Source organism: Carcharhinus amblyrhynchos, chromosome 5 (genome assembly GCF_965287045.1).
Source record: "Carcharhinus amblyrhynchos chromosome 5, sCarAmb.v2.hapA, whole genome shotgun sequence".
Lineage (NCBI taxonomy): Eukaryota > Metazoa > Chordata > Chondrichthyes > Carcharhiniformes > Carcharhinidae > Carcharhinus > Carcharhinus amblyrhynchos.
In genome coordinates this window covers 27744632-27769696 of record NC_137328.1, presented here as the reverse complement: position 1 = coordinate 27769696, position 25065 = coordinate 27744632, and the positions used below count along the sequence as shown (strand labels likewise).

The 25065-nt window shown below is 39.6% G+C and overlaps 1 protein-coding gene across 3 annotated transcripts in view; it reads left to right on the top strand.

The window, feature by feature from the left end:
* LOC145342927 (adhesion G protein-coupled receptor L3-like) overlaps window positions 1-24604 on the top strand; it is a 937845-nt gene extending 913241 nt beyond the window's left edge. For 2 of the 3 annotated variants that reach the window (XM_080188553.1, XM_080188552.1), the window contains one exon: window positions 22402-24604. In XM_080188553.1, the coding sequence (XP_080044679.1) occupies window positions 22402-23204 (803 nt within the window). In that variant the 3' untranslated portion in view covers window positions 23205-24604. Of the gene's footprint in view, window positions 1-17270; window positions 17400-18551; window positions 18570-22401 lie in introns of all 3 variants that reach the window. The other variant, XM_080188551.1, reaches the window with a different exon arrangement.
* Window positions 24605-25065: the final 461 nt, after the last annotated feature.

Below are 25065 nucleotides of genomic sequence, written 5' to 3'. Positions count from 1 at the left end.
CACTTTAAGACTTCCAGCACCTCCTTCTCTGTAATATGTACATTCCTCAAGTTCCCTACCAAGCATGCTTTTCTCAATAGTAAATACTGTATTTGACCTTCCAAAATGCATTACCTCATGTTTCTCCAGATTAAACTCCATGTGCCATCTCTGTGCCTAAGTCTCTAAATGATGTATATCCTGCTGTATCCTCTGATGGTCCTCATCGCTATCCGCAAATCCACCAACCTTTGTGACGTCTGCAAACTTACTAATCAAACCAGTTACATTTCTCTCATATATATTTATTACAAACTGCAAAGGTCCCAGCACTGATCCCTGAGGAACGCCACTTGTCACAGTCCTCCATTCAGAAACGTACCCTTCCACTGCTATCCTCTGTCTTCTTTGACCGAGCCAGTTTTGTATCTAGCTTGCCTTTGATCCCATGCGACTCCACCTTCTGCACTAGTCTACCGTGAGGGACCCTGTCAAAGGCCTTATTGAAGATCATGTAGACAACATCCACCGCCCTATCCTCATCAATCGTCTTCGTCACTTCCTCGAAAAGCTCGATCAAATTAGTGAGGCACGACCTCCCCTTCAGAAAGCCATGTTGCCTCTCACTAATATGTCCACTTAATCCCAAACAGGAATAAATCCTGTCTCAAAGAATTCTCTCCAATAATTTCTGTACCACTGATGTAAGGCTCACTGCCTGTAATTACCTGGATTATTCTTGCTACCCTTCTTAAACAAAGGGACAACTTTGGGACCTCCCCTGTAGCTAGTGAGGATGCAAAGATTTCTCTTAAGGCCCCAGCAATTTCCTCCCTTGCCTGTCTCAGTATTCTGGGGTATATCCCATCAGGCCCTGGGGACTTGTCTACCTTAATGTTTCTCAAGAACCCCAATACCTCCTTTTTTATCCCAACTTGACTCAAACTACCTACACATCCTTTTCCTGACTCATCATCTACCAAATCCTCTTTGGTGAATACTGATGTACTTTAATACCTCGCCCATTTCCTCTGACTCCATGCATAGATTCCCTCCCTTGTCCTTGAATGGGCTAACACTCTCCCTGGCTACCTTATAGATTGAATGCGTTGCCATTTTTTTACCTGGAAATTGAGCACAACAAAGACCCTGTTCTACCCTTTTCCAAAAGCTGGGACAGGCACAATGGGCTGAATGGTCTCCTTTATGTACTAATAAAACGTGTGATTCTAAAAGAAGAAAAAAGTAAGACTCCAAAGTGCACACAACCTGAAAATTGTTGTTAGTGTGATATAATGTATCACTGCATGGGAACCACAGGCTGATTGGGATACAATCTTTCTAAGTTTTCAAACAGTGACCTTCAAATCGTGTCCAGTGTTGCCTGGACATGAGAGGGGAACAGATTTGGTCAGCAAGCAAGTTATTGTCTTACAGAGGGTTGTTAATTTCCCTGGTGGTTGTTACTTGCTGTAGAACACTGTCGATGGGAAGAAAATATTACATTTTTGTTACTGTTCATGCACTTCACCATTCGAATAATAAGTTCCACAGATTGTTTCTTGTTTCTCTGTATATATTAGGATTAGTGGACATTTATAATATAATTTAAAAATCTTATGTCTCCATGTACTTTATGTTTATCAAATCTTACTTCCTGCTATCTAATTATAAATTCCTATGTCCACATTTATAAAGGAAGCCACCTGTGTAAATGTTTCATGATGTAATTAGAGTCACATTTAGGCTTCTACAGGGCTACAGTAAATCTCCAGAACCATGCAATAGGTCATTCATGGACTACCAGCAAGTACTGTTAAAAAAGATCTGCTGGTAGTGAAGTCATTATCCGCCTGTAGCAATTCACATTAAATAGTATGAGATTTGTGAATTTTAGAAGACTGGCAAGAGTTCTGGAATGCTTTTAATGTATCTGCTTTCAGCTGCATAGTCTAATAGTTAAAGCGCTGTGATTTATGAACATCATCCCTTCAGGCCACATTGAAAGATTTTCTTTTGTTGTAAGCTCATTTTTATTCGACAAATAAAAACAATGCTGAGAGTATAATGTGAAAAAGAAGGCATTTTATTGAGAAAATTGAGGCCCAGAACACTTGACCCTTAATATATGGCATATATACAACCTTAAGATGAATGCACAATTATTGATATTTATTGATATTGGGTGATATTCAATTTTAACTATTTTGAAACCTAGTTAATCTAGAAAATGTCTCTGTTGAAATTTAAGATGTGTTAGGCAGGCAGAATGAGCTTTTAATTTGCCTAAACTTAGAATCACTCAAATAGAATAAAGTTCCTTCAGGAATTGTGCCCTGACCTTTTGTATAAGTGACACTATTTTTCTTTTTCTTACGTCATGTTGCATTTATTTGAAGGAAATACATATGACTTCTATTCCCAAGATTAATTTATGATTAGCAAATATTTAATTTATATATTCTGCATAAATCATACATGATGCAGATATAATTTATTCTAAATAACCAGATGTTCACAGTACAGATGAACAGAACTGCACTGTTTTAATGTACAGGTGTCAACAGCACAGCTTTAAAATAAAAAAAGACTTTTATTTTCATTTTTCCCCACAGTGATTTCATTTTTGTTAGTGCTTTTGAAATTTTACTTTAAGTCTTCTCTTGTCAAATAGAGAAGTAAAAGCACAATTTGCTAAATTATGGGTGGGATTTTCCACTTCTTCTGCCTTGTGCTTCATGGCGACAGAAGTGGCACCATTGGCCGGTGACGGGATTGTCTGGTCCTGTCACTATCAATGGCGTTTCCTGTTCCATCCACCCCCGCCACCAGGAAACCCACAACACAGGTTCGCCACCGGCAGGACCAGAAGATCCTACCAGCAGGAATGGCTGTAAAATTCCGTCCATATCACATGGTTTAAAAAAAGTTGTGTTTTTATTAAAATGGCTGAGAAAATATAATTGAGTCCAGAATCCGTGTTCTCTAGCTTTACATGGAGAATAATAAATTGCTAAGAATGTGTTACAAGGCTGCAATACAATGACAGACTCCTGATGACTTGAAACATAAACATGTAGAAATACAATGCTTAAGTTCTCAGGTATTTATAGCTTGTGACAAATTGAAACTTTTTTGAAAGAATTACAAAGTTACTGTTTTTTTTTAAATTGAACTTTTTTATTTAGATTACCATTTAAGCTTATGCTTTGTATCACTGTTAGCTAATTTTCGAGCAATTAGCCAATTCCCCTTTGTACAAGTCAAGATTTATGTTGCATTGTCAAACATTAAGGAACCGTAGTAAGAAAGGCAGATGTCAATTTTAACTAAAATTACAGTTTATAATTCCAAACTCTTTATTTTAGAATTTGAAATGAAAGTGGTTGGGTGCTTTTTCCTACTGAATGAGGTTTTTTGTGCTATTCCCCCCTTGTCAGCTTTTGCTTCATATGCTTTGCAATTTAAACTTGACTCGCTTTTAGGACACAGCAGATAATATTAACCTTGGCAGAGTTATAGGGGATGATTTTCCAGTCCCGTTAGCCCCAGATGCAAATCCCGCTGGGTTGGTGAATTTGTCAAGGGAACTGGATTTGCACTGATTGTTAAATAGTTTCAGGTGCTCCTGGCCCATTCCACCTGCTGTGATCAGGATCAGGCAGGACAAGAATCTGATCCAAAATCCTTTGCATTCATTTTAATCTCATCAGCAAGGTTAAAGTTGAATGCAGAGATCTCCTAGTATTATGCTCCTGCACTCCACCCACCCAAACAGGAAATTAATCAACACCAATTACTACAAGCTCCTCAAAGCAGGGACCAGGTGCCATGGACTTCAAGGGGGAGCGAGAAGGTGAGTATTGCTCTCCACTTAACTCCGGGGTGCCCAAAGGCAAAGCATCTACTGCCAAGAGAACTGGGGATTTGAAGTTCTTGGTCTGGGCTGGCAGGGTTCAGGCTGGTGGCCACTCCTAGGATGGGGTTTGGGTGGCTGGTCTTCTCTCTGTTGCTTTTAAGAGCCTTGAACAATTTTTTAGCATGTCAATTTCAAAGATCTGTGAGGTTGCATTGGCTAGTCTTTGTTGCTTTTAAAAGCTTTGAAGTGTTTTGTTCACAATCCATTTTATACCCCATCAATTTTTACAACCCCCTTGAGTGACAGCCCCTGGCTGTTTTAAAGGAAGGATTATGATTGTTTATTTATATAGTTCTTCATAATTCATTAACTTTTACAACCCCATTTGAATGGCAGATCCTGGTTCTTTCAAAGGAGGGATTGTGATTGCTCATTTATATCACTCTTCACAATCCATTAACTGTGAAGTACTTCATTAAAAGTGCAGCTGTTCCATCTGAGTTCACTTTATTTAAAGGAGATTTTTTTCTTATGCTTGAATAGCATGCCTTTACTGGAAGCTTGTTTTAACTAAAGAAGCAGCTGGCACAACACAGACATTGAAGTCCAAAGGTTCCTCCATGAGGACCTTTTCAAAGCTACTGTTGAATTCTCTGGATAGATGTGATGACCACACTGTGGGGCTCAGAGCCCCTTGTAGTCTTTGGATGGTCAGGGACATAGTTGGACACTGCCCTGCCAGTTTGGAAACTGGTGCCATGATGCCAGATGGCATGAGCAGGATGAAAGATTGGATGGTAGATAGTGTTCACTGTTGGCAAGTGTGGAATGTTATACTTTGGGAGAACTGATAAGGCAAGGAGAATACAAAAAATTGCATGCTTTTGTGACATGTAGAAGAGCAGAAAGAGGGAAAAGTTGATAAGGTTGTTTTAAAAAACATAAAATCATAGAAAGAGGCCCTTTGGCCTATCGAGCCTGCACCAACCACAATCCCACCCGGGCCCTACCCCCATATCCCTACATATTATTACCCGCTAATCCCTCTAACCTAAGCATCTTAGGGCACTAAGGGATAACTTTACATGGCCAATCAACCTAACCCGTACATCTTTGGACTGTGGGAGGAAACCAGAGCACCCGGAGGAAACCCATACAGACACGAGGAGAACGTGCAAACTCCACACAGACAATGACCCAAGCTGGGAATCGAACCCAGGTCCCTGGAGCTGTGAAGCAGCAGTGCTAACCACTGTGCTACCATTGCCACCCTGATTTTCTTGGGTTTATAAATAGCAGAATAAAAATGGTGAGATCATTTTAGAACTTTATAAATTACTGGTCTTTTGTCAGTTGGAGTATTGTGGAAAGTTCTGGGCACCAGATGTTAATGAAAGTGAAAAGACATTTGGAAAAGTATAGAGGATAGAGGAAGTTTACCATGATGTACAGTGAATGAGGGACTTGAGAGGTTGGAAAAGTTAGCACTCTTCTCCTTGAAACCGAAGTTCAATAATTAATCTCTCTCGTAACTAGGTCAATAACCAGAGGTCATAGAAATGCAAAGCCATTGGCAAATTATCTGGTGAGGGAGATAAGGAGAACTTTCTTCACTCAGTTTTTGGGATCTGGAATACCCAACCTGAAAAGGTAGTATAAATTGATCATGTAAATACTTTTTAAAAAACAGAATTATGTTTTTTAGAATTATAAAGATACTTAAATATGAGCAATTTGCATGATTATGGACAAGAATTGGATATGTGTAACTAAGCATGCTGCTCTTTCAGAGGGGTCACACAGACATGATAGGCTGACTGTCCTGTGCTCTAACTTTCTATGATTTTATATCCAATGTATAACTTTATGAACGAACTGGTACAAAAAATGAAGGAGTGTAAAGAATCATGAGCATAAAGGGACCTGGGTTTGATTCCTGGCTTGGGTCGCTGTGGAGTTTGCACACACTCCCTGTGTCTGTGTGGGATTCATTGAGGTGCTCCAGCTTCCTCCCGCAGTCCAAAGATGTGCAGGTTAGGTTGATTGACCATGCTAAATTGCCCCTTAGTATCCCGGGATAGGTAGTTTAGAGGGATTAATGGGTAAAATGTATTGGGTTACGGAGATCAGGCCTGGATGGGATTGTTGGTGGTGCAGACTCGATGGGCCAAATGGCCTCCTGCACTTTCGGACTTCTATGATACTATGAATCATGTTATACAGCCAGTACACTCAGTGAGTAAAAGCATTCTAATGCAGAGCTTATAGGCATGAAAGTATGAGATAAAAACAACCGTGAGGCTCTGGCACACTTATTCAAGTCATATTCCTAAGCCTGTAGGTGTCGATTAGGGTGAACAAGACAGTGGAGTAAAATGAGAAACCAAACTTAGAACATTTATCAGAGAGAGGAGTTAAAGACCATACACCACCTTTTAAAAAGGGTGCAGGATGGTTCCTGTCACTCCTCCAAACTCTAGTCATGTACAACTGCGAAGAGTGTGTGGCTGGAGGCCAGTTTTGGCACTTGGCATATTGATTTTAATCAATGGGGTCCATGATTGAATAAACTTCACCTGATTTAACTTGAAAATATACATTCTTCTCAAGGCTACTTTTCAATTTTTATTCAATTTTATTGTTTTTTATTCATTTATCCGAATCCAGGAAGGCCAAATTGGAGAAAAACTGGCATCACAAAGCTGAAATACATTGACATGCAACTTAGAGAGAACAAAATCAATTAAGGTGGTCACTGTCAGACTTCAATAAATATTTATGGGAAAATCTAAGAAGACACAAACTGATTAGGTTCAGTAGGTTTGCCCATCATGGGCCTGACTTTATTTATTATGGAAGACTATTATTGTTAGACATATGTGGAAAGACTCACTCATAATTTCATCATATTAATGGAATCAATTGTTGGGACAGTAACAATATATAATAGAATAAGGATTTAAGTTACCCTTCTTAGAACTTGGTATTTGTATTTTGCACAGCAGGCCATTGTAATTGATATAAGACAGTACCATTTTAAGTAACAGATGTATAAGGTGATGGGAAAAATAAATATTTCTCCAACAGCCAAATATAGTATTCAGATTCATTCATAGAATCGTACAACACAGAAATGAGCTGTTCGGCCCATCATGTCTATGTCCACCATCAAATATCAATCTATATCAATTCCATTTGCCAGTACTGGCCCATAGCCTATTATGCCTTGGTGATTCAACTGCTTGTCCAGATGCTTCACTTTGATTTGATTTATTATTGTCACATGTTTTAACATAGAGAAAAGTATTGTTTCATGCATGCTATACAGAACTTACATACGGTTCATAGAGAAGGAAATGAGGGAGTGCAGAGTGCAGTGTTATAGTCATAGCTAGGGTGCAGAGAAAGATAAACTTTCAAGCAAGGTAAGTCCATTCAAAATTCTGACAGCAGCAGGGAAGAAGCTGTTCTTGAGTCGGTTGATATGTGACTTCAGACTTTTGTCTCTATTTCCCAAAGGAAGAAGGTGGAAGATAGAATGTCTGGGGTGCATGGGGTCTTTAGTTATGCTGGCTGCTTTGCCAAGGCAGCAGGAAGTGTAGACAGAGTCAGTGGATGGGAGGCTGGTTTGAGTTGGGCTACATTCACAACCTTTTGAAGTACCTTGTGGTCTTGGGCAGAGCAGGATACAACCAGAAAGGATGCTTTCTGTGGTGCAACTGTAAAAGCTGGTGAGAGTCACTGCTGACATGCCAAATTTCCTTAATCTTCTGAGAAAGTAGAGGTATTGGGGGGCTTTCTTAACTATAGTGTTGGCATGTGGGGACTTGGACAGGTTGGTGATATGGACACCTAAAAACTTGAAGTTGTCGACCCTTTCTACTTCGTCCCCATTGATGTATTCAGGACATGTTCTCCTTTACACTTCCTGAAGTCAATGACAATCTCCTTTGTTTTGTTGATATTGAGGGAGAGATTATTAAATGCTGTGAGAGTACCTGTCTCCAACTGTTGAGGGTTAACCAGACAATGCATGGTGAGTACTCAGATCTTTCAAGCTTTTCTTTCCTGCTAGCAAGGAGGACAGACATAGTGAATTTCACTTTGGTGTTTGAATACAGTTCCACAAACAGCGTCAGTTATAGCACCTTTTAGCTAATGAGAGAGAACATGTCAGTTAAAACACCAATAGCCTTACAGTTTGGTGTGTACATTCAACCAATAGAATTTACAATTATTCATTTGCATACCTAGTCCATCAATCACAGCACAACTTTTGGCTTTTCTTATCCAATAAAAAACTGTCTCCTTCAATAGTGTTATATGTCAACATATCTTGTTTTTTGGTATTTGTCATGGTAGTTTGTCTTTGTTTTCATCCTGTGGCCAAGCCCTGGAATACAATGTTTATGAAACTGACACAAGGTTAGATTACAAAGAACAAAACAGCACAGGAACAGGCCCTTTGGTCCTCCAAGCCTGCACCAATCATGTGTTCCTAACTAGACCATCTATTTGTATGCCTCTATTCCCAGTCTGTTCATGTGGCGATCTAGGTAAGTCTTAAATGATCCTAGCGTGTCTGCCTCAACCAGCTTGCTCGATAGTGCATTCCAGGCCCCCACCATCCTCTGTGTAAAAAATGTCCCCCGCATATCTCCATTGAACCTTGCCCCCCTTCCCTTGAACTTGTGACCCCTTGTGTTTGTCATTTCTGACCTGGGGAAAAAGCTTCCAATTGTTCACCCTATCTATGCCCTTCACAATTTTATAAACTTCTATTAGGTTGCCCCTCAACCTCGGTCTTTTCAGGGAGAACAACCCTAGTTTACTCAATCTCACTTCATATCTAATACGCTCCATACCAGGCAACATCCTGGTAAACCTTTTCTGCACTCTGTCCAAAGCCTCCACATCCTCCTAATGTGGCGACTAGAACTGGACGCAGTATTCCAAATGCCTAACCAACGTTCTATATAACTGCAACATTATATGCCAACTTTTATACTCTATGCCCTATCCAATAAAGGCAGGCATGCCATTTGCCTTCTTCACCACCTTTTCCACCTGTGCTGCCACCTTTAAGGATCTGTGGACTTGCACATCCAGATCCCTCTGTGTGTCTATCCTCCTGATGGTTCTGCCATTTATTGTATATCTCCTCCTGCATTGGATCTGCATTGTGATCAAGAAGGCGAATGGGATGCTGGCCTTTATAGCGAGGGGGATAGAATATAAAAGCAGAGGGGTCTTGCTGCAACTGTACAGGGCACTGGTGAGGCTGCAGCTGGAGTACTGTGTGCAGTTTTGGTCACCGCACTTACGCAAGGATATTTTGGCCTTGGAGGGAGTGCAGATGAGGTTCACTAGGCTGATACCAGAGATGAGGGGGTTGGACTATGAATAGAGACTAAATAGACTGGGTCTGTACTCGTTGGAGTTTAGAAGGATGACAGGGGATCTTATAGAGACGTATAAGATAATGAAGGGGATGGATAGGGTAGAGGTAGAGAAATTCTTCCCGCTCAGAAAGGACAACAGGACGAGAGGGCACAGCCTCAAGATAAGGTGGGGGGGGGCAGTTTAGAACGGAGTTAAGGAGGAACTTCTTCACTCAAAGGGGGTGACTCTCTGGAATTCTCTGCCCACTGAAGTGGTGGAGCTGCCTCACTAAATATATTTAAGACACGGGTAGATAGGTTTTTGGTAGACAAGGGAATTAAGGATTATGGGGAGAAAGCGGAAAAGTGGAACTGAGCCACTTCAGATCAGCCATGATCTTATTGAATGGCGGGGCAGGCTCGAAGGGCTTGATGGCCTACTCCTGCTCCTATTTCTTATGTTCTTATGTTCTTATCTACCGAAATGCATCACTTCGCATTTATCTGGATTAAATTCCATCTGCCATTTCTCTGTCCAATTTTCCAGCCTATCTATATCCTGCTGTATTGTCTGACAATGTTCATCACTATCCGCATCTCCAGCAATCTTTGTGTCATCCGCAAACTTACTAATCAGACCAGCTACATGATCTTCCAAATCATTGATATATATATATTACAAACACCAGTACAGAGGCCTGCTGAACACCACTAGTCACAGACCTCCAATCGGAAAAAGACCCTCCACTGCTACTCCCTGTCTTCTATGGCCAAGCCAGTTCTGTACCCATCTAGCTAGTTCACCTTTGATCCCGTGAACCTGTCAAGGGGATTCCTGCAGGGTGCAGGGGAGAGGCATATAGCCAGACAGTGCCCTGGCAATGCTGGGGCACAGGTTAGCACTGTCAGGAGGCAGTACTAGGACAGGCCGTAGAGGGAGCATCACATGGGTGATTTATCTATCAGTGTTGGAGAGCGGGGAGTTGGGGTAGCAGGGACCAGGAGGTTTGGGGATGATGGAGAGGTGCTATTGCCAGGGATGATCAAGATTTGTGGGGGGTGGGAAGGCCACAGATGCCTCTGTGGTGGAGGGGAAGGAAAATTATATATGTTTCTGATTGAGGGCCTCCTTTAAAAACAATGCCCCAATCTCAGTGGAGCCAGTTCCTGGCTCCAAGAGTGCTCACCCCACCAGAATGATGATGCAAACACCGCCCACTCTTTTTACAGTTAATGGGGCAAGATCTGGAGAGATTCTGGATCTGGAGAGGAGCAAGAGGGTGAAAGGGTATTGGGTGTTGGCAGGACTATAGAGTTGAAATTAAAATTAGATCAGCCATGATCCTGTTGAGTGGCGGAGCAGGCTTGAGGGGCGAAGTGGTCTACTCCTGCTCCTAAACAAAGGCAAGCATCCAGCGGAGCGGCAACACTGGTCGTTACCGGGAAGATTTGCATCGGCACAATCAGTGCTTCTGGATAGTGGTTTATGGAGGCAGAGGTCGGTGCACACATTGGTACCAACAACATAGGAAAAGGGATGAGGTCCTGATGTATGAAAATAGAGAATTAGGCAGATGACTAAAGTGCAGGGCCTCGAGGGTAGTGATTTCTGGAGTACTGCTGGTGCCATGTGCTAGTGAGAGTAGGAACAGGAAGATTAGGCAGACAAATGCTTGACTTGAGAGCTGGTGCAGGTGGCAAGGATTTAAATTTGTGAATCATTGGGATCTCTTCTGGTGCAGGGGTGACTTGTTCAAGAGGGAGGGGTTACACCTGAACTGAAGAGGGACTAATATCCTGACAGGGAAATTTTCTAGAGCCAGAGGTAGTAGTAGAGATGAGTACAATTTTGTCTCTTAAAAAACATTTATAATGAGTGTGGAGGGATATGGGCCAAATGTGGGCAATTAAGACTAGTTTTGTCATTTAAAAAAGAGGACGGCATGAACAAGTTGGGCCGAAGTGCCTGTTTCCATGCTGTAAACATATATGACTCTATGGCTCTACTTCATATGTTTGTATGAGGTCCACACTGGCCAGTTAAATGCGGGGCTCCCACTGCTTCTACAAATGGTGAGGAGGGAGCATATGCTACTGAAACTACATCCACTGCAGGATGCCTGAAAGCACTTCATAGCCAATTAAGTACTTCTGAAATATGGGACGGAATTCTCTGAGCTCACCCACAGCTGGGGTTCTCTGGCCTCAGATCTGCAGTGAATGCAAATTTGACTGAGCATGAAATTACCTATTCTCACTGGCAGTGGCAGCAGGGTGTGTGAGACCAGAGAATTCCAGCCAAAGTCACCATTGTAAGGTAGAACAGAAACAGCAATCAATTTCCATACAGCAACTCCCACAAAACAACAGTGTCATGATAACCAAACAGTCTGTTTGTTAGTGGTGAGCACAAGAACATAAGGAAATGGAGCACAAGTCGACTTTATGGTTGTATAAAGAATAAAAATTGGTCCGGATGCTGCAATCATGTATTAGTCAGATCCCATGAGGAGTAATGCATGCAGTTTTTTTTCTCCTAGTTATTAGTGGAATACTTATCTTGATAACATGCAAAGTGAACCAGGATAATTTATTCTATCGTATCAGGAATGTAAGTTGCTGGAAAGTAAGACTACTGCTTTTCTTTGAAAAGAGTTAACTTGAAGACCACCTAATTTTTCAAAATTCTAGCAGGAAATGATAAAATGTTTTCAGGTGAATTGTTCATTGTGCTAAATGGTTTAAATATTAGGGGACCACATTTAGGATGGAAGGAATAAATGCTAATCATGTTGGTGATGTCTCGACTAAGTGTCCCAGAAAGCTTCACGGGTTCCCTTCAAACCTCCAGCAGCATAGAATCCTACAATGCAGAAGGAGGCCATTTGGCCCATTGAGTCTGCACTGACCACAATCCCACCCAGGCCCTATCCCATAACCCCTAGCTAGTCCCCTAACACTAAGGGGCAATTTAACATGGCCAATCCACCTAACCCACACATGTTTGGACTCTGGGAGGAAACCCAATCAGACATGTGTAGAATGTGCAAACTTCCCCGTGAGACAGCATTGCTAATCACTGTGCCACCGTGCCACCCACTGTTAGGAACATGTTGTGAACATTAAATGGTGAAATACCTTACATAACACTCAGATCCTTATTGCACATCTGCAATTTGCTTTAGGAGAATCTTCAGCCCAGTGCTATCTGCCAAAGCACTGTGCAGCCTTGTTAATGAGTTCTGAGAAACAATTTAAATGACCATCAATTATTTAACATTCTTCTAAACAGCTGAATTTAGCTTGTGCTTCAACTCTGTTCCCAACATTACATTAAACCAGGAGTTATTTCAGCTGAAGATCTCACCTTGGTCATCTTTAGTGCCTGAAGTTATTGAAAATTGCCCTCCCAATCTTGTAATCTGTTGGATAAGAAATACAGGACACATGTAGAGGAAAATTCCTTACTAGCATTCATTTGTGTTTTATGTGGTTTTCAGGTTGTTTTTCAAATAAATATGTTTTACAAAATAATTTGATGTTTGAATGTGAACACTCCCGGTAGAATCATATTTATTATCCATCTCCAACTGCCATGTTAAAGAAGTGATGGACTGCCCTCTTATATCATCACTACAGTCCTCATATTCTCAGTTAGCAATATTGTGCTATCTTCTAATAACTTAAGAGGAAGGGGAGACAATTAGACATTGAAGGCCCATTTCATTACCTAATATAGACTAGAAAATCCTGTCGAAAATCCTATCAGGCAAAGTCTGCACTGGAATTGGTGAACCACTCTTGGACCCATGCAGCACTTAATGAAAAGATCTTTAAAGTGGTACTCAGATATAATCATCTGTGTGCAATTATGGACATTTGACTGATCAGCCTGGACCAAGAAAAGACCTTTGAGAGAATATCGCATACTTACTTGGTGGATGTCCTCTCCAAAATTGGATTTGGGAAGGGAATCCACAATTGGATCTAACTGCACAAATATAAATAGCACAGTTTCAATCAATGGATTGGAATTGATAAGATTTCCCATTAAACCTGGAAGCAAGCAAGGTTGTCCTCTCTCCCCTGTCTTATGTGTTGAGTTGTTTCCAAACCTTTGCCAAGTCCATCAGTGAGGATATGAGCATCAGAGGAGTGATCATCCCAGTAGTTTCCCTGTATTTGGATGACATGACTATCTTCTGCTCAAAGTCATTGTCTGCATACAGACTGATGAACATCTGCAACAATTCTGGCCTCAGAAGCCAAAGTACAACATAGCAAATGGTTCTTGGGAAATGGCTCAACTTCACTATCAGGTCAGACTACCTAAAGGCGTTGAGGGTATGTATTGAGGGGCTGGGGCATGTTCCAAAACCGGGAGCAGCATATTGCTCAGCTGAGGCAGAAACTGAGCATGTGGGTAAGAACCTGGTCATCGGGTGCTTGATGGCCTCAGTCTAGTCTATGCAATCCTGCGCTGCAATGGTCACTCAAATCATCTTCCACTTCACCTGGGGATCAGAGCTGGATCTTGTCGACAGGGTCATGGTATGTAAGTCTCTGGACAAAGAGAGAAAAGACAAACCCAACACTGCGCTCAACCTGATGGCCATCTATGTGTGTGCTGCTGCATAAAGCTGAACATTAGACTCTTGGTTGACAAACATCAAATGTCACTGTGTGCTGAGGTTCTACCTGAGCCAGCTTTGTGAAGGATGTGTCTGGCTGCATTATTGCAGAATGGCCCATTCAGTAAGATCGTGCGTATCGTCTGTCCCTCGTGGGAAAATATATGCATAAACACACCTTTTGACCATAAGTCCATCCATCAGACAAGAAGTCTCCACATTACATCTTTGAAGCTCTGCATGCAAAAAGTAATTTGGCAAAATGCTTCAGCAGAACTTTCAAAAAAGTGCTCAGATGCTGATGAGAAGGCCCCTCTTCATCAGATCCTTCATGTATGAACCAAATCTCTCCACTTCGACAAGCTGCCCTTGAGGTGGCTACACTGGTGAAGAGAATGTTTGGAGTGTGACCTTGAAAATATGATCTGGAAGGAGATGCAGTGGTTTCTGATGAGGTCCACCCCATGTAGCTCTGTGATGCAAGATTCTATGCTCTGTGAGTGTTCCCAGGGATGCACACTAATTGCTCCTGGAGAATCATCAGTTTGGTCTGCCCGAAAACTGTTGGTCTTCCATCACAGCCAAATATTCCACAAGTCCAACATCTGGAACAAGGCACACATATAAAGCCTGGGGCAGCGGCCACCAAGGCATAATGAGGAAAGGCCCCTGCCTAAGGCCCCTCAGGGTGTATGTTTGACATGTAATGAACAGTTTAAATGTTCATGTAGATGTTCTGAGAATTGGCACTGTAAGCCACAACATGATGCAGCAAAGGAAAGTAATGTCAAAATCATGGCTAGAATTGTTCAGGCTCCTGCTTTCAGGATTAGTGTTTGTTATTCACTGAAGGCGCAACAAAAATGTTTTGAAATGTCACTAAAAATCGCACATACACTATTATCTTTCCTAGCAGAATACGCCGGTACATTTAATGTTGATTGCAGTGGCAAGTCTTTTCTACTGCCTTTGGGACACCTTTATTTAGCAGTTGTAAAAGATACTTTTATTACATCTGAAGCCTGAAAAATACAGCTACCAGTGAAATTTTGTAGACAATTAGGTTGTTACAGGCTTACTAGCTTGATAATGATTTCAAAATGGCAGATAGGTAGCCGATTCAGTGTCCATATGCTTTCCATATTATCAGAAATTGGAGTGATGGTATTGGATTGCTAATTTTCCTTAGACCAGGGGAGAGGAGTGGTTTGAGGTGGTAACATGCATGCTTTGGAAATGTAAACTCCAGCCCTTGGTCTTCATGGTGATGGGCTATATTATCCCTGTGTATGTTTTCATATTTTACCAAAATAAATGTATATTCATGAAATAATGTTGTTACCAAAAATAAAAATGAATTCTTACAATATTCTATAATGTGAATACATTGTAGCTTTCAATTCTTTCTTTCTATAGTTACTTCCTTACCAATATCCTTAACATACCATGACTTTGGACAGCTGCCACCAAGGTAAAACGAGGAAATGCCATTGTTTATCATGTAATGAACAGTTTCAGTGTTCATGCAGATGTTCTGAGAATTGGCAGGCTGTACCAATGCGGGCAACTGAGACTAGCTTGATGGTTTAAAAACAAGGGCGGCATGGACCAGTTGGGCCGAAGGGCCTGTTTCCATACTGTAAACCTCTGACTTCCAATACAACATATTAAATCATTCAACTCTCAGTCATAGAGAACATGGCTGAAATGCCATCCTTTAAAGTGTCCCTGCAAACAAAATAGATATTCAGAGACCTCTGAAGAACCTCAATGAAATAGAATAGGTCTACTCTGTTTGTTGATAGGTGTATATTACAAGTTTCATTTTTGACATAAGTTTTTCAAAGTAATGGCTCACCTTTGTTCCCACGTATGTTTACTGTAATAAGTGATAGCACAAGTGTTGTGATGTGTTAGAAGACCATTGTGATATTTTCTCCTTTCCAAATGCATTACTGAATTGCTATCTATGTACTGACATATACATCAAACTCAAGTAAGTTTTAAATTTTATTGAGTTTATATCCTTAATTCTTGCACACTTCATAAAAGAGAACTCAAATGCAACAAACCTGTCAAAAAATGTGAAAATGAATGAAAGTATTCTTTTATTGGGTGTGAATTTTTGATTAAATATGGCTAGTTGGCACAAACGCCATGCTGCCAAACTGAGATGCAACCATCCATTCACTTTACTAGTGATGTAAGGTATTTGTACTTCTGCATTTTTGAGTGTAATATTTTTAATAAAACAAGATAGATGATAGTTTTGGCACAAGAAAGCAACTTGAACTCAATTAGATAAGTTTGAAGGGGTAAATGTATAGGTTTTCAACACCACTTAAAGTAGTTTTAAAAGGAGCAAAATAGTTTGTCTAAAGTCTGTTCACCATTTGGTGACCTAAAAATAACAAATAATTTAACTTATGGTTGAGTAGATGGCTGTTGGTACACAACTGTGGTACCACTGCACATATTAATGACGTAAGTGAATATGCATTATAGGCCACCTAACCTTGTCTGGACTTGATTCATCAAATTTTTATTGAGTTAAACCAGGACCTATCAATATTTGAATTTACAGCCAATCCTGTACTACAGAGAACATGTTATATTTATTAAATTTTAGATGTGCTCTGAATTCAGCTCCTATCAAATCTTCAGGCTGAACCCAAATTATCAGTCACCACGGAAATTGATTTTCAGCGACAGTTTTGTGAGAGAATCCTGTGGAAATGCACAAATCCCATATTCTGAAACTCTGTCTAAATCTGATTGCAGCACTTATCTCCTTCACCTGAATGTGACGTGTACAAAGTACTATCTGAAAAAGTGCATTCTTTGGCTGTGCTGCTTACTTACAGATGAGGTTGATTCATGCTTTTAAGTTTTGTGGAGTACATATCCTGTACTGCTTCCCTTGTCTTTTGTTTTATTATCTGTGGCTCCATATTTCTTCAGTAATGTCACTGCTATAGTTCTCAGCTGTGCTTTGGTCTTGGGAAAATTGAAGTAATAAACTACGAAACCCTTTAAGCTGTTGCTGCAAATTGGAACGGAAATGATTAAAGTTACCAGGAAAAAAAATCAATTCAATTGCAAGTTTTTTTACGAGGGACTTGATATTACAATTTGCCTGTGGGTAAATTTAAGAAATCAAGTAATAACCCTGGTTGAACATCTTTGTTTTATGTAACAGATTATAAAAGAAACCAGCACTTATCATGTTAGCCCATTTGCAGATGCACTTACATTATCAAAAGCATTTTTTTTGTAAAGCTCAACATTCCAGGTCTGAGTGTATTCAGCTTGTTATTTAAAAATGTGACTTCAAGTTTTACCATTAAGAATATTTTATTTTTCTGCATTTGCCTGATTGATCTTTTTCTTTGTTTGTCTTTCTCCGTCTGGCTGCTCCAGGGGCTATGGCTAACCATCTAATAACCAATGCTCTTCTTCGTCCTCATGGCACTAACAATCCCTATAACACATTGCTTGGGGAATCTGCAGTCTATAACAACCCCTCAGTCAGCATGTACAACACACAAGGTGTGCTACTCTGAATGTTTCGCAAAGCTATAATGGCAATACCCCATCTCTGGTCTGTGGAGGCTGTATTCCAAAAAATGAGTTTGATGTAAAGTGAATCACAACAAAATATTTGCAAATTTCAGTTTAATTCCTTTATTTTGTAGTGGCCAATGATCTTTGGTTGCTGGAACTATTAATTTTTCACCATTTTTGATCCGTCTGTTTTGGGTGAAAAATTAATTTGCTTCTTGCTTTGAGATTTAAAAAGCTGTCTTTGGCCAGTTTACCAATATACAGTCAAACCTCATTTTAGGACACAATTGCCTTAAATTTACTGTTTTCTAACACATCTTACCATCTTTTGATTGAAGCTGTGCATAGCACTGAATAACTAGAGCTTTTAGGAGGCTTTACCAGTTGTGATAAAGAGGTTGACTGCATATATTGTTACACATTTAACATTTTCTTTCTGCAAGTGCCTTTTGAACTTCTTTCCAAATTTAGTTTTGGATGTAAGCAGAGGAAGCCAGTGGAAAATTTGCTCTTTTTGTAAAATAGCTACCATTCTGATCATCTGGCTAGAATATACATGGAGGAGAGGTCCTGAAAACTACTAACAAAATGTCTAACAATATGCATGGTAACATTGGTGTGATGGGACTAAAGTGTTAGACTTTAGATAGCTACTTATTTAAATAGTTATTCAGTACAGCCTCTATAGGCCAATCAAAGGGGTCTTGTATTTTACAACCCTTTCACCAGCACAGCTAGGTATCAAATTAAACGTCGGTTTGGATCTGCCTTTCCAATATATTGCAGGATTCTATATAAGTATCAACATAACTAAATACAAAAAAAGCTGTGTCATTTGATAGCTGACTTGATTGCAGTAAACTGGTGAAAGGGTTGCTGTCTTTTTGAAACAGTTATTTGAAATATACATAGGTGGTTCTGAAATGAGTAGTACAAACACGCTATTGTCATTTAAATTGTCTGATTGTTTCCAGCTTAAAAGTGTTTAAATTAATCATTTATTATGTGCAGTGAAGATGGGATTTGTTAGATATTTTCAGCATACCATCAATCTATTTGCTTTTATTCATGTTTCTTCTACTGTCGCTGTATGCTTACTTGTCTTTTTTCTTTCCTTTTCTTCATGCTGTCCTTTAGAGCCCTACAGAGAGACAAGTATGGGAGTAAAACTAAACATTGCATATCAAATGTAATTTTTTTTAGTTACCATTCTTTTCCAGCCAAACCTAGGCGATAACTGTGGTATAACACTAGTTGATCAAGGAGATACTTTTTAAACTGAAGACATGTTTATAGATATATTTTAGTTGGCATTCCCTTACACTTTGTATCCAAACTTATTTGGTTGAATTCCAGTAAGTTTGAATAAATCTAATTAGGAAACTTCAGCAGCGGGATACTCTATTCAAAGTATTGTTCCTCACCCCTTTTTTACCCCCAAATATCTGTTTGTTACTGATTGGTTCCAAGCAGTCTGACTTCCTTTCTTAATGGATTGTTTCATAACCAGAAAAGATACTTTCTGCAAAGGAGATATGCAGAGTGGTTGTGCTACCTGAGATTTCAAACGACTCGGTGAATGAAAAGCAATTTGAATTATGTGTCTCCTTATTTGAAGTTAAGATTTGACACACAAATGGAAAAGACCGTAATGTTCAGAATTATAGTGCACCTACTTCGGATATTCAAAGATCCCACTCAACATTTTTTTCCTGAAAATTGTACACACGTATTTCAGACTACGGTGAACCCAAGTTGAAATTGAATATTATCGTAGTGAGAAATTGCCCATCTATCCATAATGTGAGTATGTGTTGGAGTGCCCTGGTGCACATGGTATTTATTGAATTTTAATTTATCACATTGCTGTGCTTGGTGCAAATGAATTTGGGTGGTCCATCGAGGTGGTTGGTTAAGCCTTCAAAAATACATCTGTGACTTGGGGGAGCCAGGAAAAATTTGGCCATTCAAATTGTGTGAAAGTACCTGTATATTGGATAGATAAATGTTTTCATCCAGGAAATTAACCAGATAATATTTGTCTAGATTGGTTAACTCTTTATCACATTGATCAAGGGTGTGAAATACATTTTGAAGGAGTCCCCCTGCAAACTTTGTTCAGTCTAAGACAGCAGCAACCTTGAGCAGAAACTGCTTTTATTAATAAACGATTTTGTTTCTTTTCATTTGAATTTTAAAATATTTTTCCTTCAATTGCACAAACTGGAACCATTGTGTGTACAATATTACTTTCAAATGTAGGCTCTTGCTGTTGATTGAGGATTTCATCTTTGTCACTCAGCTCTGTCTGTTAATATACATGCACCATTGTGTTTTTTAATTTGTCTGTGGCTTATGTGTTGAGTTAGATTTGCAACAATTTTTTGAAATCTGGGTAATCAATATAGCCAATTAAATTAAAAGTAATTACTGACTTCCAAGTTTTGGTATTAAAAAAACTGCTTTATTTTGCAAAAATCACACATTATGCATCATTTGCAGGTTACCATTTCTAATCACTAAATTTCTAAAGTGGTGTATAGCGACTATGACTTTGAAGCTCTCTAAAAATACATCATTCAGTGGAATGTCCATGCTGCATTTTTTGTCCTTTTGCTCTCCATTATTATTTGTAAACTTGGTACTGTTGTGAAACAGGTTTTCAGTTTATCATTAGTTTCAATTAATTCAACCTTTTGATATGTTTTGAAAGAGTCATGTCAACGCAGAATTTCCTATTTATGCAAAAGCTGTGTATAATGCTTTTCAGTTTAATCCCTTTATAATCCATCACTTAATTATGTAACCTCTGATTTCAGTGATGAATACTGCAGGCCACTACAGAAAGGCTTTTTTTCTTTAACAGCACGTGAATGTCGCTGCTAGGCCAGTCTTTATTGTCCATAACTAATTGCCCTTGAGAAAATGGTAGTGAGCCACTTTCTTGAACTACTGTAGTCCATGTGGTGTGGGTACACCCACAGTACTGTTAGAGAGGCAGTTCCAGGATTTTGATTCAGTGACCCAGGAACCAGGATATTGTTCAAAGTGAAGGTAATATGAGACTTGGGAGGGAATTTGCAGGTGGTGATGTTCCCACCTTTTTTTCTGCTTCTAGCTGGTAGAGGTCATGGGTTTGGAAAATGCTGTCTTTGGAAGGTAGAAGATTGTTGAATCAATATTATAATGCATTGATATTTAAATTGATAATTAGCAAGGCTTATCTCAAAGACCCAGGCTAATAATGAGACTTTGATACTTCAGTACCTTAGACAGTGCAGTGGCAAATACATATATTTTAAATACTTTAATCACTAAATGTGTTTGCTGGATTCAGTGAAGAGGATTGCCCCTTGTTGATTACAATGGGAATAAGAGTTCCTTGAGCATTTTCTGCCATTCAGTTTGATGATGGCTGATCTGAACCTAAACCCCATTTTAGCTTCATATCCTCCATTTATCCTAATCCAATAAAATTCCATGAATTTCACTTTTGAATAACATATATTTATATAATCTTTTTAACATAATAAAGAATCCCAAAGCACTGGAGTGTTAGAAACAAATGTTGACAACCAATCATACAAGGAAATTTAGGTTTAAATGAGTATCTTAAAGGAGGAAAGCACGAACATTAGATCTCTATTGCTGGAAAATGGGATTAAAATAGTTGGGTGGCTTTCCTTTGACCACTGCAAACGTGATGGCCAAAGTGCTTTTTCCTGTGCTGTAGACATCTATGATTCTTTTATTGTTATTCTATGTGAAGTTTAGGGAGGGAGATCTCATTGAGACGTATAAGATGATGAATGGGATGGATAGGATAGAGGTGGAGAGACTCTTCCCGCTCAAAAAAGACAGTAGGACTAGGGGGCACAGCCTCAAGATAAAGGGGAGGCGGTTTAGAACGGAGTTGAGGAGGAACTTCTTCACTCAAAGGGTGGTGAATCTCTGGAATTCTCTGCCCGTTGAAGTGGTGGAGGCTGCCTCGCTAAATATTTTTAAGAAGCAGGTTGATGGGTTCTTGATAAGAGAGGGGATTAAGGGTTATGGGGAGAGGGCGGGAAAGTGGAACTGAGCCACAACAGATCAGCCATGATCTTATTGAATGGCGGGGCAGGCTCGAAGGGCTAGATGGCCTACTCCTGCTCCTATTTCTTATGTTCTTATGTTCTTATGAATTTATGGCCTCGCTCACTGGTGTACCAATTAAAATTTTGGATGTCCAAGAGGCCAGAATTAGGGGAGCGCAGATATATTGGGAGAGTAATGGGACTGGAAGGCATTCCAGTAATAAGGAGGATAAGGTTATGGAGAGGTTTAAAAGTAAGGATAACAATTTTAAAATCAAGGTGTTGCAAAGCCAAGTGCAGGGGTGATGAATAATGGGGATTTGGCAAATTAGGACATGGGTTGCAGAGGTTTGGATGACCTTAAGTTTGTAGAGGATGGAAGCTCCAATTAACTCGGCACCCCCTACTTTATAGAGAAAGAATTCAAACTTCCTGCCATGCTTCGCATGAACAGGCCGAAAGGCCTGTTTCCATGCTGTAAACCTCTATGACTTCCATGACTCTATGACCTCTATGATAAAAAATGTTTCCTGATTTAGCTGAGATTTGATGATTATGCCCCTTTTTCATGATTCGCCCAGAGAAACCACTTTCTTTGCATATAATCTATTCTTCCATCATACCTTCATACTGTCTGGCTAATGGCATAGCGTTTTTCTTTCCTGAGCATCATAAATGATGCTGTGGAGATGGTATATTGTTTTAACAATGCACTTTGTGGCCTTGTGATATATTTGATGAAATTATTAAAGATTATATTGATTCCGGAAGCATTTCAAATGATTGTTGCACTATTAATATGGAGGTTTTAGCATACCTAGCCTGTTACCTGAGATGCTGTGATCTCCCTTTCAACCACAGAAAAGCCAATAGTTATAGTCATGATTAATGAGATTTTTTGTCTTATCTTTCAGAGGTGTTGCTGAACAATGCCAGGGATACAAGTGTCATGGATACTCTACCACTGAATGGTAACCATGGCAACAGCTACAGTATTGCCAGTGGAGAATACCTGAGTGATTGTGTGCAAATTATTGACCGTGGGTACAACCACAATGAAACAGCTTTAGAGAAAAAGATCTTGAAAGAACTCACTTCCAACTACATCCCTTCCTACCTGAATAACCACGAGCGCTCGAATGAACAGAACAGGAACCTCATGAACAAACTAGTGAACAACATTGGAAACAGCAGTGAGGACGATGCAATTGTTCTTGATGATGTTACTTCATTTAACCATGAAGAAAGCCTAGGACTGGAACTCATTAGAGAGGAATCGGATGCCCCCTTGTTGCCACAAAGGGCGCATTCAGTAGAGAACCATCAGGCCCACCAGTATCCCAGCAGAAGACGGATCCCTCAAGATCAAAGTGAGAGCTTTTTTCCTTTGCTAACTAATGAGCACACAGAAGAACTGCAGTCACCTAACAGGGATTCACTGTATACTAGCATGCCTGCTTTGGCAGGTGTGCCTGTGACAGATGGTAGTGCTCCTGAGACCCAAAGCGTTCCGCCACCAACTAAAAGTAATGATAGTGATGATGTGTATTATAAAAGTATGCCGAATCTGGGCTCCAGGAACCATGAACAGCAACTTCACACTTACTACCAGTTAGGCCGTGGAAGCAGTGATGGATTTATAGTTCCTCCCAATAAAGAAGGCTCCTCACCTGACGGGAATTCAAAAGGACCATCACACTTGGTCACTAGTCTATAGGGGCAAAGACTAACTTTGGATAGCTTGTTCTGATTTCCCAGAAGCAAGTGAAAAGATGTGTGTATGCTTGAATCTAAATGCTGTTGATAAACTGCTGAACTACTTTGAGAAGTTTTTATTCAGTCCAACCTAGTGAGGCACTGCGTGGGAAGCAGCTGAAAAGGAAATAGTCTGTTTTAAGGCAAAAAAAAATTACTGAACTGATTGAGAGGGTTGGACATGTATATTGAAATGACATTCAGTTTTGCTTCCTTCAATAATGCTTAATTTTTAGCCTTTTTTCTCTAGTCTCTATTTTCTCGAGGACTTCTAACTGAGGCTTGGTGTAGGCCAGTGCCAGCTGTACTGGTGCAAGGGTATGGATTGCTTTCTTTTTTCTTGTTTTTATTACCACTGTATATCAGTCGTGGCTCTTTCTCACAACTTAGATGAGTTGCAGTTTATCCAGCTGCAGAATTCCTACAATCTAAAGAAACCCTCTCCAATCTCCAAGAAAGGAAACTATTCAAATTATATGCTAGACACACATTTTGTTTTGCTGTAATAATTCTGGTTATAAAACTAATGACAAGAGAAATTTGAACTGTTTCTATGTACAGACACTCTGCATTGCACATATATTGTAGTATGCTTTTTCCCTTCAAACTTATGTCCCTGTTGATGTAGTGAACAAGACAGTTTTTGTTGTGCTGGTCTTGCAAGTTTTGTCTTGCCAGTAGGAGCAGTGTTTTTTCCATAAGTCTTTCTGTTTGGGCTATTTTTCCCTGACAGTTCCTCTGAGGACCACAGTTTATAAAGCTCATTTTATAGTGAGGTGATCACAAATACTAAGAAAAAAGAAGTTTTTTAAAAAACTGTTTTAGGTTTTTCTCACTGTGTATTTTGAAGTGAAGTCATGTTTTTTGCCAGCAAAAAAAATTAAGAATTAGGATTTACAGCAGGTATCTTTTTGTTTACAATGCACTATGTTATTCATAAATGTGAGCAGCAATGAAAGTCCACAAAGGGAGCTAGGCACTCTTCTAGACACCAAGGAGTCTTGGTAGAAAATAGTGGAACTCATGCATGTGGAAAAATAAAACGTAGAGACATTTTTGTGTTAAATCTAGTCAAAGCACTAGGCACTTGTACCGTGGTGGTAAAAAATATTGACTTATTAAAATGAAAGTTATTTTGAAGTGAAAAAGATGAATTCGCGATCTTTTTTCTTTCCTTCCCTCACAGGAAATTATTTATTTGACATTAGTTGACGTAGGCATCCCTTTAGTAATGATCATAGCAGCACAAATTGTCATTTTTTTAATTTATGATCCATTTTGTATGGTTTCCAAGTTGAATGACCTCATTACTAATATTTGTTGTAAAAGTGAATCTTGTTTGCCAACAAATAAATGACTGATTACAGATTTACAAAATCTTAGTTGGCTTAATATGATTTTAGTTTCTTCATGATGATCAAAATGAGCTTTGCATATATTTGCTTAAGTAACCTGTTGTCACGTAAAACATGGTGAGCAATTAAGAAGCTACTATGAATTGTTCAGATCCACCATATGTTACCATTTACACTTGTGAAAGGGAAGGAAGCAGTTTTACAGATTTAGCCAGTTTTGCAGACTAATTGACATGTTGGTGAACTGTTTTCCACTTCGCTACCCATATTAAACCATAAATTTATCTGTGGGCATGTCTGTTTCTATCTTTAATTTAAGTACCTTTCCATATTAGCCCAATTAACCCATGCACCTCACTTGTAAACTCCATACTACATGTGTTGCCCCACACTCTTGCCTTTCAGAAGCAGCAAGCCAATTTAAGGCGATTCTGAGGAGGGTTTTAGGAGATGGGGGTGGGGTCTGGT